The sequence below is a fragment of the Pipistrellus kuhlii genome, unplaced genomic scaffold (genome assembly GCF_014108245.1).
Source record: "Pipistrellus kuhlii isolate mPipKuh1 unplaced genomic scaffold, mPipKuh1.p scaffold_m20_p_19, whole genome shotgun sequence".
Taxonomy (NCBI): Eukaryota; Metazoa; Chordata; class Mammalia; order Chiroptera; family Vespertilionidae; genus Pipistrellus; species Pipistrellus kuhlii.
The window spans coordinates 21194253-21210332 of record NW_023425504.1 but is presented as its reverse complement, the minus strand read 5'-3'; the positions used below and the strand labels follow the sequence as shown (position 1 = coordinate 21210332).

Sequence of the window (16080 nt, the reverse complement as noted above, 5' to 3'; positions counted from 1 at the left end):
TGGGACCTTTCAGTCTGCAGGCCAATGCTCTATCCACTAATCCAAACCGGTTTTGGCTGGAAGGATTTTTTAAAATTCTTTATTTAAAATATTACATGAGCCCCCCCCCCCCCCAATGACCTCTCCCCAGCCATCCCCTCCCACAAGCCCTCAGCCCCCTACTGTTTGTGTCCATTGGTTTTGCTCATATGCATGCATACAAATACTTCTGTTGATCTCTTACCCCCTCAGACCCCCCCGCCTTCCCTCATAGGTTGTACAGTCTGTTCGATGCTTCTATGGAAGGATGTTTATTTTTTTATTGATTTTTTACAGAGCGGAAGGGAATGGGATAGAGAGTTAGAAAAATCAATGAGAGAGAAACATTGATCAGCTGCCTCATGCACACTCCCTACTGGGCATGTGTCCCCAACCAAGGTACATGGCCTTGACTGGAATCGAACCTGGGTCCCTTGAGTCTGCAGGCCGATGCTCCATTCACTGAACCAAACCGGTCAGGGCAGAAAGACGTTTTTTTTTGTCTCCACTTTCACTTCACATTTTTCTGGAAGTATTTACCAAAGCTAATATATATTTCAGGAAGAAATGAATTTCTGGCAGATGACATTATTGTATACCTGGAAAAGCCAAGAGAAAAACCTGAAAAACCAACCCCTCCTATATTGTATTTTTTCTAATCATTTAAATTTACTTATCTTTTAGTAGTCACAGGCTCTCAGTTGCCTAAAGCAGGGTTTGAGGTTCTATTAAAGACTCAAGTAGAAATCAGTATTGTTAGAAGTTCAAAGAAGTTAAGAATCATTCTACTACTACATCTTAACTCTTCATTATTATGTGAATCTGAAAATCATTGATTTTTAGGAAAAGTACATCTCAGTGGCCAGGCACAAAGAATAAATAGTAAGGCCTCACTTCTTCTTCATTCCTTAATCCCTCCCTAGAGGAAATAATCGTTTTCTGTCTCTTGTGATTCTTTTTTTTTTTAAATAGAGATTCTTTTTTTAAATATATTTTTAATGATTTTGTACAGAAAGGAAGGGAGAGAGATAGAGAGTTAGAAACATTAATGAGAGAGAGTCATCCATTAGCTGCCTCTTGCACACCCCCTACTGAGGATATGCCCGCAACCAAGGTACATGCCCTTGACCGGAATCGAACCCGGGACCCTTCAGTTCCCAAGCCGACGCTCTATCCATTGAGCCAAACCGGTTTTGGCTCTCTTGTGATTCTTCAAGGGATAGTCTGTACTTTACAAATGTGTATGCATGTGCACAAAAAGATAATTTCTTGAGTTTCTTTTTCTAGACAAAAGAAAATGAAGAGGACTAGAAGTATCAGATTTAATAATGTGGTAAATGTGTATAAAGAATTTCCAATACCATTGATTGATAAAGAAGACACTGATGCGATTGAACCAGCAACGGATAATGAAGACAGCGATGTCACTGAACCAGCAAAGGTTGAAGAACACACCGAAGAGACTGAAGAAGCAATGGGTAAAGAAGAGAGCAATGTGACTGAACCAGCAATGGATGAACACACCGATAAGACTGAAGAAGCAATGGATAAAGAAGAGAGCGATGTGACTGAACCAGCAATGGATGAAGAAGTCAGCGATGTCACTGAACCAGCAATGGAAACAGAGAGCAATGAGATTGAACCAGCAATGGAAACAGAGAGCAGTGTAACCGAACAAGCCATGGATACAGATATCAATTTTGTGACTGAACCAGCAATGCATACAGATAGCTATGGGACTGAATCAGCAGCAATAGGCAGAGGCAGCAGTGTGACTGGACCAGCAGTAGTTATAGACAGCAATGCGCTTGAACCAGCAATAGATACAGAAGATGACCATGTGAATGATATAGCACTAGATTTAGCTGAGAATGTCATCGCTGCTGCTCTTAACATTGTGGAAGGTAGTGATCTTGTTTGGTTGCCTAAAGGACTGTCTTGTTATATAATGTCATACTACCAGACAACTAACAAATTCACATATTTTTTTTTTCCAGAAGATGATGAATACACCATCAGAAACATTAACTGGCTCACACATGGTGAATTCACACCAGATAAGTGCCGTAGACAAATCGAAGACTTCGTTAAGGTAAGATAGTTGACCACTCTAGCTTCGTGTACAAAGGTGAAGAACAATAAAAAGTCTCTTCCTTTTAAAAGAATATTTTAATTGATTTTTTTAGAGAGAGAGGGAGAGAGATATAGAAGCATTAACGAGAGAGAAACATCTATCGATAGGCTGGCTCCTGCACTTCCCCTTCAACTCCCCCACTGAGGGACAAGCCAACAACCTGGGCAGGTGTCCTGATCAGGAATCAAAACTGAAAAAAAGGCTCTTCTGTGATGAAAAGTTTAAATTTCAGAATCCCTAGGAGATGATATAAAAAGCAACTAAATGTCATCTGGATCCCAAAATTGACATGCAATAGTCTTTGGAGGTGAAAAGCACAATTGTATTTCCCTGTGCTCCTGTCATCCTAACCTTAAATTTTCCTAGTAAAATCTGATATTCCCAATTAAGCAATTTTCCCATCTGGTACTTTAAATGGGGCCTACTGGTCTAAGGAGGGAGTTGCTTCTCTCAAACAAAAGTTCTCCAACATCAACTTTATTTTTATTTATTTGTTAATCCTCACCTGGGGATATTTTTTTTGATTGATTTTTAGAGAGAGAGAGAGAGAAACATTAGTGTGAGAGAGACATATCAATTGGTTACCTTTCTCACATGCCCTGATTCATCCTGGGGGTTGGGGAAGGGTTGAATCTGCAACCCAGGTATGCCCTTGACCGCCCTTGATTGGGAATCAAACCTGCAACCCTGGCCAGGGCTCCAACACCACCTTTACAATGCTCATATTAACAGAGGGATGTACATGGATCAAAAGTCTTTTAACTGTACCTTTGGAATATATTGCCTATGAATTCCTTTTTCTCTTTCTTTTGTGCCTGGCTCTGACCCATTGATGTGGCTTAACCTGGCAGTTCTGGTGAAAAGGCCCTGGGTTGCTTTGCATAACAGGAGGGTGGATAAAGAATAATGACTTGAAATCCTTACTCACAGTATTTCCTTGGAAAAGAGATCAGTTGAAATTGGTTGAGGCAAAACTCCTAGTCCTGGGAGAAGTTTTTTGCTATCTCTCTTTCTCTGTTCCTAAGCCCTAGACAGCCTTGGTTAGGTGAGAATGAGGAAGGTCAGGGGTTTCTGGCTCCACACCTTTTGTTTATATACCAGTTGGCACAAATCACCATTCCCATTAGAAGGGGTATTTAAAGCATAGTGAAGATGAATGATGCAAAAAAAAGTTACCCTTTGGCCTTCTTGCTCTGAAGCATATCTCCATTTGGGGTTGGGCAAAAGTTTCTGCCTGTTATACCCAAGGTTTGTGAATCAGACTGGAATGGGGCACAAAACAAGCAAGAAAAAATTTCCCTACAAATCTCACTAGTTATCTACACTAATAAAAGAGAAATATGCAAATTGTCCATCACTTTGTGACACCCACCAGCCAATCAGGAGTGAGTATGCAAATTAACCACAGCACTTCTGTGGAAACTGACAGCAGGGAGGAGGCAGCTCCCAGCATGGCCTGCTTGAGAGTCATCGCAGTGTGGAGCAGGCAAGCCCTTCAGAGACAGAGAACCACAGGAAGTGGACCTAAGCCATCAGTAGGATATCCCCTGAGGGCTCCTGGATTGGAGATGATGCAGGTCAGGCTGAGGGATATTCCCCCCCACCCCCCATGCACGAATTTTGTACACCGGGCCTCTAGTTCTGAATAAAAGGCAAAAGTAAGTCCTGATAATGGCCTACAGGGCCTGACATGATCTGAATTCTGATTATGAGACTGATACACTACCTACTGCGCTAACGAGGCACCTATGATCTGAATTCTCTCCTCCTTCCAACTTATTGCTTAGACTCCATCACCTACTACCTTCTCCTTTTTAACCTTCCTTACTCCCGCCACACTTGCTTCCTTGCTGTTCAACTGCCAGGCATTTCTCCACCTCAGAGCCTCTGCCCTTGCTGTTCCCTCTGTCTGGAATAGTCGCCCCTGAGATCTATTCTCAGGCATCATGCCTTACTTCTCTTCAGATCTTTGTTAAGATTCCATTTGCTCAATGAGGCCTTTCCTAGCCATCACATCTAAAATTATACCCACTCTCTTTCTTTGATTTATTTTTTCTACAGCATTTAGCTCTACTTAAGATATTATATTTTACTTATTTACCCTATTGCTTTTCTTCCACCACCAGATCATATGGTCCATGAAGGCAGCGACTTTTATTAATTTATGTTCCCAGCCTCTAGATGTCAGGCACATATAGGTGCTCTATAAATAAATGTTAATTACACGAACAAGTTTGTTCTCTCTATACCATTATTTTTCACAGATGAAGAGCTTACCTACTTTATAGGGCTCTTGTGCAGATAGAAACAATTAGAAAGTAGAAGGTGACTGAAAAGCTATTAATAAAAGCTCTATATAACTCATGATATCAAATCACCTTGTTCCCAGCCCCACTAACGCAGCAAGCCCTAGAAGTGAAGTCTACCATCTAAGTGCCAGACATTCCTGATGGAGAGCTTTCTCAAGCTTAGTTCAGATTTCTCAGAGTTCACCATATACCAAGGGATGGCAAATAAGGAGTTACCATTTCCTGAGCATTGCTATGTGCCAAGCACTGCTAAGCAATTCATGTACATTATCTCATTTAATACTCACAATAAACCTGAATGCAGGTACATGAGTGTACCCATTTTACATATGAGGAATCTTGAGGCTCGGAGAAGTTGGGCAATATGTCCAAAGTCTTTCTGTTTAAGCGGCAAAATGAAGTTTTGGTCATAGGTCTATCTGATGTACTTTTTTTTCACCATAATAGGAAAAGGACTTTTGATGACAAAAAGATACTGCAGAGTTTCATTATTAATGAAAAATGCATATCCAAAAGATTTTAAGGTATTGCAAGGTGGATAAAAATGATTAAAGCTGATGTCAGAAGGCTTGTGTGTTTGTAGGGAGGCAATATGTACGCTTCAACATTGACAATGGGCACAATAATTGGTTTATTCCCTTTAGGAACGTAATCTGGCAACATGAATAGACATGTAAGTTCTCTATAGAAGAAAAACTGGAAGATCTCCAATGCCTAACACACAGTTAAAGTTATTATTTTAATACATTTTATTTTATTTTAGAGAAAGGGAGGGAGAGGGAAACATCAATGGATGAGAGAATCATCTATCGTCTGTCTCCTGCACACCTCTACTCTGGGGATTGAGCCTGCAACCTGGACATGTGCCCTGGACAGGAATAGAACCATGACCTCCTGGTTCATAGGTCAACACTCAACCACTGAGCAAAACCAGTCGGGATAGCCGAGACCGGTTTGGCTCAATGGATAGAGCGTCGGCTTGGGGACTGAAGGGTCCCGGGTTCGATTCTGGTCAAGGGCATGTACCTTAGTTGCAGGCATATCCCCAGTAGGGGGTGTGCAGGAGGCAGCTGATCAATGACTCTCTCTCATCGATGTTTCTAACTCTCTGTCTCTCTCCCTTCTTCTCTGTACAAAATCAATAAAATATATTAAAAAACAAACAAATAAAAAAAAACAGTCGGGATAAAATTATTTTTATAAGAAAAATAAAGCATCATTATAAAAATCCCCAATGAGCAAAAAGCCACACACAAAGTAGAAAATGAAACTTATCCCTTTTCTCCCACTCCAATACCCATTCCTACTCTCTCAAAGGTCACTTACCATTGATTACAATTTTGTGCATATACTTCCAGTGCCTGTTGATTTTGAGTGTCTAATCATGTGTAATGGGCTAAGCTATCATGGTAGAGTAGCACAGTGAGAAACTGTTTCCTGGAAGTGGGTTTATGAAGCAATGTTCTGTAAACATTACAAAACACAAGGATAACACACACTCATTGGATTTACATAAAAATCAGCTGCCTGCACAGTGATAAAAACGGGAAGAGATTGGCCTGATGGTGATAGTTGTATTTAACATGCCCAAGGCTGCCTTAGTTCACAAAAGGGGGGAAAGCACTATCACACCAAGTTGAGAAGACAATATTAGATCTGAGGCTTCTGATGGAGTAGAGAGAAAACTGAGCTGGGTGTTGGGGAGCCCTGAGCCCCCATCCCAGCTGTTGTGTTGGGCTGTCCTTCCCCATTTCTAGGCCCCAATATCCTCATCTGTAAAGTAAGGGACTTCATTAGATGATGTCTAAGGACCATTCCAATGCTACAAAATCTGTGCTTATGTGACAGATTAAACATTAGGGCTGAAAGAATATATCAAATACTATAGAAAGGATGAAAAGGGGGCATGCTTCTATGGGCTTCATGGGATTGACTGTTGAACATTACAAGGAATGATCTCTGTAGGAAGGCACAGTCCTTCATCTCAAGAAATCGAGAGTCTGGTGCTCCTCTCTGGCTGAGTGAAACAGCCAATTGGGTAGAGACTTGGAATAAAGTAAGCTGAAGCGGAAGGCCAGCCTACTGCCATATATATATATATATATATAAAAGCTGGAAATCATTTTACCATTTCCTCCCACAGTCCCTCTGCACATCACATTTATTGTCAGACAATCCCACTTCCTTCCTTTTATGGACCTTCCTCTTAATTCAGGATCTTTTTTTTGATTTGGAAGTTTCCTGTGCCCTGAGAGCTAGCCCAAGGGGCTTAGGTTGAATTGAACTTGTTAAATAGCTATAGCATTCAAGGCCCCGACTAAGAATCAGGGCTGCATTATGACCCCTAGACCCTAGGTACTGGCAAGCTTTGTGCTTTGGTGGGGAAGCTTTTCCAAAGGTATAGGGTTCTAAGGGATTTGGAAGATCCAATTGCCTGACTCATTCCCTTCCTGACTTTATTTTACATACTACCTATGGCTGCAATGATATGAGTCTGATATTCAAAAACAGTTTTGGAAATCAGCCTCATTACTCTCTAGTCACACTTTAGGTCTCCCTGAGTAAAGTGAGCAGATCAATGTTCTAGTCACTTTCTTATTATTTTCCAATGAACAAAACTTGCCTCCCAAATTGAGTCCCAAGTAAGGGTCTAGAAGGAAGTGAGTGTGTACGTATAGGCAGTGTGTATGTACACACCAACATCTGAGCATGTGAATCTACAGTCCAAAGACCCGTCTCAAGTGATTTTTGCATTAGTAACTCATTTCATTTCAGCTCCACCTTTTCTCTCCTCCACTTATGGAGATAATGGGAACTTGACTAGTTTGAATCCCAATCAAAAGTGTTAGAAATGGACTCCAGAAGCAGGGCACTGCCTTTATCTAGAGGCCTTGAACAGAAATCTGCTTGTCTTTCTCTGTGTGCTCTTTTTTTTCTTCTTCTATGAAACAGAATTGGGAGTATCAAGAACGTTGGGTTCACTACACAAAGTTAATAGAGAAAAGAGACCTGGTTCACAGCTTCCACTACATCTACTCTGTACGCTGGAGTGTCCCAACTTCTCAGACACCCACGGCATTCAGCTCTGCCTTTGCCTTCTTCACCGTCAAGTTCAACAAAAATAAACCTCCGGTAAGCTCTTCCCTTTATGCCCTGTTCCCTTTAGTGAGACTTCAATGAAAATGGAGACTTCTCTTGTCAAGGTCATTGATGACCCCTTTTTTGTAAAACTCAATAGTCATATTTCTGTTCTTATCTGCTTGGCCCACCTATAGCACTTGCCATAGCTGATCACTCCCTCTTTCATGAAACAAACATTCCATTTGGCTTCTAGACCAACATACTCTTCTGATTTTGAGGCATTTGATCACTGAAATGAGTGACTAATGACTAATGCCTCACTGACCATTCCTTTTCAGTCTCTACCAGTTTCTTCTCTCACCAACCTCTTCATATTGGAATGTCCCAAAACTTAGGCCTTGGATTTCTTTTCTATACTCACTGCCTTGATGATCTTATCAGTCATCTGGCTTTAAATGGGTCACCTCTAGCTTATGATTACCAAATTTATGTCTCCACCCCAGACCTCTGCCAGTTAAATGTTGAAGAAACATCTTACTGAATGTAACCAGAACTGAACTTACAATTTTTCCTTCCAAACCTTATCTGCAGTTTTCCTCATCTCAGTTGATGCCAAAATCCTTGGCATCATCTTTGACTATCTCAGACCCCTTATCCAATCCATTAGGAAATTGTTGGCCCTACCTTCAAAAACAGGTATTTTTGTTGTTGTTCTTTAAACTTCCCCAACATTTAATTATCACAACTGCTACAAAGTCGACTAGGCTGCCAACAATGTACTGTCTCTTTAAGCGGTTTCCTGGGGCCAGTTCAGTTTACAAAGAAATCCCTGAATCCAGGATAGGGATTGGGAAACAGCGCGGTCAGGAAGGGAAGCACCTGGAGGGACAGGTTACAGGCTCCAGGCGGAGCAGTCCCCTGGTCACAGCACGGACTCAGTACCAATGCCTAGCGCACATGGGGCCCTCCAGGGCCTGCATCATGCTGTATAACTCTAAGTTGCAGGAGGCTCCCAGGGGCGGCGCCTCGCAGGCAGGGGCGGTGCCTCGCAGGCAGGGGCGGCGCCTCGCAGGCAGGGGCGGTGCCTCGCAGGCAGGGGCGGCGCCTCGCAGGCAGGGGCGGCGCCTCGCAGGCAGGGGCGGCGCCTCGCAGGCAGGGGCGGCGCCTCGCAGGCAGGGGCGGCGCCTCGCAGGCAGGGGCGGCGCCTCACAGGCAGGGGCGGCGCCTCGCAGGCAGGGGCGGCGCCTCGCACGCACGCAGGGGCGGCGCCTCGCACGCACGCAGGGGCGGCGCCTCGCACGCACGTAGGGGCGGCGCCTCGCACGCACGCAGGCCGGGGCGGTGCCTCGCACGCACGCAGGGGCGGTGCCTCGCACGCACGCCGGGGCGGTGCCTCGCACGCAGGCCGGGGCGGCGCCTCGCAGGGGCGGCGCCTCGCAGGGGCGGCGCCTCGCAGGGGCGGCGCCTCGCAGGGGCGGCGCCTCGCAGGGGCGGCGCCTCGCAGGGGCGGCGCCTCGCAGGGGCGGCGCCTCGCAGGGGCGGCGCCTCGCAGGGGCGGCGCCTCGCAGGGGCGGCGCCTCGCAGGGGCGGCGCCTCGCAGGGGCGGCGCCTCGCAGGGGCGGCGCCTCGCTGCAGCTTGAGAGTCTAGAGCTCTTCTGCTTCCTCGAAGCCCGAGCTGCCCCAAGGCGACTGTGAGGCCCAGCAAATTGGTGAGTGGGCGCCGGCAGTGGGGTCGTGTGGCCAGGGCACTAAGCACTCTAAGGGGCGGCGTGGGAAGAGTGATCCAGGGCTTCGGGGCTCTTCCGAGCCAGGGGCTGCACTGGGACTCGGGTCCTTAGGCTCCGCCCTGCATCGTCCTCTGGGGGTGGGGGCGCAGGGCACTGTGTGTGTGGGGAGGGAGCGCTGTTTCAGCTCAAGGCACTGTCCAGGGATGAGAGGGGTGGGCTGTCTCCGCGCAGGGCACTGTCCGGGGGTGAGGGGGGGCGTGTCCTCGCTCAGGGCACTGTCCTGGGGTGGGGCGCTGAGCCGCTGAGCTGCTGAGCTGCTGAGTTGGGAGGGCAGCCCTGGGCAGCTGAAAGCGGCTGCCCATGGCCGAGGGAGTCACCACATGTTCCGGGGACTGACCAGGTCCTCCGGGTCACCGTGATCATAGCTCTCGTCCTTTCATGATGACATTTTTAGTGAGTTCTGAGCCACATCTGATTGGAGATAAAGTATGTGGCTGCTTTGGCTCCTTGAGAATAGGTCACCCCTGGGCTTGGGCAGGCTCCTCGGGATCAGCACCATTCTGCTCCAACTAGAAGCCCCGAAGAGCTGTCCTGTCACAGCCCCATTGCCCCTGTCACTGGGGTGCAGTATGCTTGTGCAGACCTCAGGGTGTCCCCCCACTGGGGACCATTCATTTCAGATCCTCATGCCACATTTTCTGTTGCTTCGACTTTGTTCTTCAGATTCCATATATAAGTGAGGTCATATGGTATTTGTCTTTCTCTGACCGACATGTATCTGAGCATAATACCCTCTAGGTCCATCCATGTGGTGGCAAAAGGTTAAATTTCATTCCTATTTGTGGCTGAGTGATGTTCCATTGTATATAGAGCAGTATGGGTGTTAGTGGCTGGGATACAGCCTGTGTCCACGGCTTTTTATCTGCTCACTGCTCCATTCCACCTGTAAACAAGCAGCTCTCTATCTTAACTGATCAGCCGGGCTTTCTCTCCACTATCTCCTGCATCTGGCCTAGGCCAGTGTTCATTCACAGGGCGCAAGAAGCTTGGTTTACAGCCTCTAGTGTTTCAGAAGGAATAGCAAGTGCAAAGGCCCTGAGGCAGGAGTATATTACTGTGTTTCCAGGCTGCTCATGCACCAGGTGCCCAGATCGTGTGCCTCACTGGGCCCAGGTGGGCACTGCCAACAGTGAAGAGGCACTATACTAATATGCTCTCCATGGCCGTTCTCCAACCAGGGCCTCAGGTAGCTTCCTGGTGACGAGGTCTCGGAAGATAACCAGCTTTTAAATCCATAGTTCTATTCTGTGAGTGCTGACTGCTCAGGCAGAAAGCCACACCCATGACACTGCTGAGGGCGGTGGGCTAAGGCCCCACCACTGGTGTCCTACTTTCCTAGTGAGTGAAAAACAGGTCTTGAGTCCAACAATTTCTTACCACTTCTACCACCCTGTTCCAAGATACCATCATCTCTCATCAAGATGATTTCAGTAGCCTTCTAATTGGTCTTTCTGACTCCACCCTTGCCCTCATCATGTCTCTACCCTGTTTCCCCAAAAATAAGACAGCATCCTATATTTTTGCTCCCAAAGATGTGCTAGATCTTATTTTCAGGGGATGTCTTATTTTTCCATGCACTAGGTCTTATTTTCGGAGGATGTCTTATTTTCGGGGAAACACGGTAGCAGCCAGCCAGAGTGACCCTTATTAAATCAGTTGATGTCACCCCTCTGTTTAAACATATTGAAATGTGTTTCTCAAACTTCAAAATGCATGCACATTATTTGGAAGATTCTGATTCAGGAGATCTGAGGTGGGGCTTGAGATTCTGCATTTCCAAGAAGTTCCCAGGCAAGGCCTTTGCTGCAGGTCCATAAACTATGCTTTGAGTAGTAAGGTCCTACAAAGCCTTGCCTGATCTGGTTCCTGTTATTTCTACTTTCCCACTATTCCTTCTCCATCACTTACTCTCTCCAGCCACTGTGATCTTGCTACTCTTTAATAATATACTCCTGCCTCAGGGCCTTTGAACTTGCTGTTCCTCTGACTGAAACACTCTGCTTGGTATGTGCATGGCCTGCTCTCTCACCTCCTATGCTGCACTTTCTACCACCACTCCCCAACCTACTAATGCTTTTGCTTTTTCTCCTTACCTCCTATTACCTCCTGATATCTTATAGAATTTATCCTATCATCTGTTCTTCCTACCAGAATGTAAGTGCCATAAAAGCAGAGATTTTTATCTTGCTGTAAAACAAGGTCTGGCAGAGTAGGCACTCAATAAACACTTGAATGACTGCTTTAGCCATTAGGTAGACCATGAATCTGATATATGTTGATAGCTGGTGTGAAAAGAGCCAAACGAATACGACTCTAGACCTAGGGTTCTCAGAGGAGCAGGGTTGATATCAAGCAGAATGCCTGGAGCACAACAGACATAAAAATATTATATCCCCTGTGCTTTTCATACTTTCACGGAAGTTATTTGAAGTTTTGTCTCATTCTAAGGCTTTATATGTGACTACATAATGAACTAATGATGTCCAATATTCACTGTATCCTAGTATAAACTTATCTAGTCAGATATTTTGAAATCTGAAGTAATCTAAAAAGATAAAATATGCAGAGCTCTTGCTTTTCCTGGTCATGTATCCTACCATTAGCTGTCTTGATGAATGATAAGTTTAGAGATCAGAAAGTAAGGCTGGTGGAGACCATAAACCATGACCACAGAGGGAGAAGGGCTCTTGCTCAGAATTCTGACTATAATTTTGTAGGGGAGAATTGGTGGGAACCACTGAAATAATATTACAACTTATGTTTTTATGCTGCTTTAAACATGTTTTTCAAAATTTATCTGTATAATTTTGTTCCTATGCCATTACTCAGAGGCAAAGTAGCTACTATCAGTTGAGTAAACTGGAACACGTAAAGACGGTAAATGACTTATTCAAGATCCTATTAATAAGCCTACACTTCTCCTGACTTGTTTCCAATGCTGTGGTGATGCTTAAAGTATTTGTTGACCAAAAGATCTTTTGGAGAACAGAGGTTTGATGTGACAAGTAACTACAACCTACAGGAGATGAAGTCTAGAAATTTAAGAGTATACATATGGAGAAGTACAGAGATGGAAGGAATCATGAGTTGGTATGATTGATCTAGGCTGAAAACTGTCTTTTTCTCTCTTAGGATGCACCCATTGAAATCTCTTATATCTTTGAAGGACAGTCACTAATACACAGGTAATGAACATTTGGGGACTTATTTGAAATGGGTGGTAGATAAAGGTCATCATACCCCCGGAATCCAGGAGGCCCACAGCAACAGATAATTCATGTAAGGGTCACCTTTTTCATTTGGATGACCTACCCCATTAGTATGGACTGAAAGTAGGACACTGCCATTATTCTAGAAAACTGTTTTTGTTTGCTTTTTAGTGTCTTGTTTTTCAGAAATTATAAACTTGAGGATTAGTTGGAATAGGGTGGTGGCAAAGTGGGTTATGTCTATTGTTTTTATGAGAAAACTCACAATTAATGGGATTAACATATATAATAACCTCTTTTATTTGTATAGTAGCTCTTTTAAAGAATATATATAAGCTCAATAATTCTTTTATTGACTGGGCCTAAGGAATAGATACAGTCTTAGATCCCCACCCCTCCAAAGGTTTTTTTGCTCACTAGAAATGAAACAGAGTAAACAGGGAATCAATCTTTGACTCAGTGGTTTCTTTCATTTGAAAAAGCTTTTGGTGTATTTGTTTTTCTTCCTCTGCAGACCAGGAACGACTCGCTTTCGAGAAAATTGGGTGAAGGAAATGGTTGTGGCCAAACATAATATAATGAAGTCATTTCCCTTCTAATTTAGTTGTGTCTGACTCTTACAGAAAGTTTTATGATTGGTTTTCTAATCAGAATGTATTAAAAAACACCATATTGCACATCAAACCACAAAATATTTATTGGATAATAAACCGGTGACACACAATCCAACTGTATTTTTTTTTTTTGCATTCACTCACTTTCCATTTAGCAACTTCCATCATGCTAACAGAATAACCAGTAAGTAGTTTTTTTATTTTTTAAAAGATTTTTTCCATCACTACCTGCATCACTCAGAGTCTTACAAGTATAGAAGTTAAATTTAGAGAGTTGCTAAAATTCACCTGTCAGACCAACCGAGATTGGTACTTGACTGCCTATTCCCCCATTTGAGCTAAGTGTCCAGCCCAGACACAACTCTTTTTTGTTAATCTAAACCCAAGGATATTTTTCGAGAGAGTGGAGGGAGGGACTGAAGGAGAGAGGGAGAGGGAGGGAGGGAGGGAGGGAGGGAGGGAGAGAGAGAGAGAGAGAGGAGAGAGAGAGAGAGAGAGAGAGAGAGAGAGAGAGAGAGAGAGAGAGAGAGAGAGAGGGGGGAGGGGGGAGGGAGGGGGGGAGGGAACACGAACGAGAACCCAGGTACTTGCCCTTGACCAGGAATCGAATACACCTTTTGGTACACAGGCCGATGCTCTAACCCCTGGAGCTACACTTGCCAGGGCCAGATACATCTCTTTATGGGCACAATGGGCAACAGAAAAACGGCAAGTTCTACGGCTCATCCTATAACCAGTCTGAAGGGTTTCTCTACTCACAGACCCCTTCATTTAATGCGAGTGAAGCATCATTGTTAAACACATTCTGAAATTCTAAAACTGGGCATTCACAACACAGCACTGAAATTATGGTAGCAGGGTTGCTCCACGAATTGGGACAATGAAACATGGCTCAGTCTCCACTCTCACTTATTTGTCCTTCCCATCCTCACACCAGATTATTACTTGTTCCTACCATACCTATGATCTCTTTCCTGGCCACAAAATTTTTAAAACACCAAAGACAAGTTACATTACAAGTGATTACTTATAGGTACATCAGAATACATATTTACATAGACAAGCAATGGAAGTAAACAGAACCCTACAGACAATTGATGTGGTAAGACTGTGAGTAATTTTTCTTCTTTAACTCTTACATTTGTACAATAAATAAAAAAGGAGGGAAAATCTTAGAGCAACAGGGGAGGAGGTGGGAAACTAGATAAGTCTTCCTTGGAGAAAAAAAAAAATATTTCAAATAAAAAAGCCTGCCTATTAGACTTATGGATCAGGTGACTAAACACAGTTTGAAGCAGTAACTCTTATGAGCTATTAATAAAAAGAAAATACTTTTAGATTTTTATTCTTCCCTACCCTTTCCCAGAAAATATGCTACCGAAGCTATTCTTGGCACATCTTTCCTGAACAAACCCTGATGAAAGAAATGGTAAAGTTTTGAAATAAATTAACATTTTTTCCATTTACTCAACAAGCATTTGTTGGAGGAGGCAGAACACAATGAAAATGCACAGTATTCATATATTACAAAATTGTTGCATTTGAATTATCTTGCCTACTGAAAATAAGAGAACTCACTCAGTTTTTAGAAGCCAGTAATAAAAAATAATGTTCTCAGAGAACAAAAATTTTAAATGGGGATTATAAGTTTAGGTTTTATTATACAGGGAAGTAGATAGATTAGGACTCCCAAATTTGGGATCTAGTTTCCTTTTAACTTTTGGGAAAAACAGATTTTTTAGACTAGACAGCAATGATGATAAATATAAATAACTTCAAATTCAGGGGTCATAAATGTTGCTACATATCAAGTGGCTGTTTAGTTCATTAGTTATGGGTTAAAGGTAGACATTTTCCTAAAACATGATAAATAGTAAAGCTTCTGATCTATGCTCTGAAATCTGCCTTAAAAAAAAAAGGAAAAAAAGAAAAGAAAAAGAAATTTGACTGCCTTATTTGAAAACTTTGAAAAAAAAAATACTTTAAACTATTCTAAGGGGAGAGGAGAGGGCATTTTATAACAGCAGAGTCAGAATTTCCTTACCATCCAGGTAATTTAAATTTATCCTAGGCACATAACAATGCAGGTCAAAACAATAAACAAAAACAACGTGAGCTTCCACTGTGCCCTCCCCCTTCACCATTGTGACCTAATGACTAAAACTGAACAAAATAGGAAGAAAAAAGATTGTAATCTCACAGTCCCAGAATTTTCCATTTCTCCAAAATATACTAGTTAAAGTAAATAGTAGCCATAAAAAACTGATAAATTGAGGGGGTTCTATATAAAATTAAAGATTAAACTGCATGACTGATGTAAAAAAATAAACTGAAAGGTTTATGTAAAGACAAAAAATTACATAAAGGACAGGCAAAAATGTTTAATATAATTTTAGCTTCATCCTTATAAAACAACTAAGTAATAATATTTATATTTTTCCGTATACTAAATGCCTGATCACAGTTGACTCTCATTCATTTCTAGTATTCAAATTATGATCCAAATACACCTTAGATGAAAATAATGTACTTACATTGGCACAACAATAGACTTCTCAATACCGTATTTTTCGGACCATAAGACGCACTTTTTTCCCCCCAAAAGTGGGGGGGAAAATGTCCCTGCGTCTTATGGTCCAAATATAGCCTACACATATACTTTAAAAAAAAAGTTTTTTTACTTGCCCGGCTCTGTGTGGTCTCTGTGTGCTTGCCCGGCTCTAAAATGGTTCTAAATGCTGCTGTTTACTTTACAGGGTTGATTACATGTGTTTATGACTGTGATGTTGGGTTTTAATGCACATAAAATATTTTAGGACACTATTTGTTTCAGAATCCTTTTTTCTTCATTTCCCTTCTCTAAAAACTGGTGCGTCTTATGGTCCGGTGCGTCTTATGGTCCGAAAAATACGGTATTTTATATTTGGA

At 43.0% G+C, this 16080-nt stretch overlaps 1 protein-coding gene across 2 annotated transcripts; it reads left to right on the top strand.

Annotated features, from left to right (window-relative positions):
• Positions 1 to 1301: 1301 nt before the first annotated feature.
• AKAP14 (A-kinase anchoring protein 14) lies at positions 1302 to 13262 on the top strand. 2 transcript variants are annotated; one of them, XM_036443562.1, is made up of 5 exons: positions 1302 to 1922; positions 2016 to 2110; positions 7414 to 7593; positions 12462 to 12514; positions 13053 to 13262. In XM_036443562.1, the coding sequence occupies exons 1-5, from the start codon at positions 1316 to 1318 to the stop codon at positions 13135 to 13137; spliced, it is 1020 nt and encodes a 339-aa protein (XP_036299455.1). In that variant the 5' UTR covers positions 1302 to 1315; the 3' UTR covers positions 13138 to 13262. The 2 variants fall into 2 exon arrangements, 1 of the variants encoding a protein (XP_036299455.1); XR_006742011.1 differs by lacking the exons at positions 1302 to 1922; positions 2016 to 2110; positions 7414 to 7593 and adding an exon at positions 9149 to 9251 and having other exon boundaries at positions 13053 to 13136.
• Positions 13263 to 16080: the final 2818 nt, after the last annotated feature.

Excerpts from the sequence above, each read along its gene's own strand:
- AKAP14 (XM_036443562.1), top strand. The coding sequence starts at position 1,316 with ATGAAGAGGACTAGAAGTATCAGATTTAATAATGTGGTAAATGTGTAT. Across the intron at positions 1,923-2,015 it reads TGCTCTTAACATTGTGGAAG|AAGATGATGAATACACCATC; the intron begins GTAGTGATCTTG and ends TTTTTTTTCCAG. Across the intron at positions 2,111-7,413 it reads AAATCGAAGACTTCGTTAAG|AATTGGGAGTATCAAGAACG; the intron begins GTAAGATAGTTG and ends TCTATGAAACAG.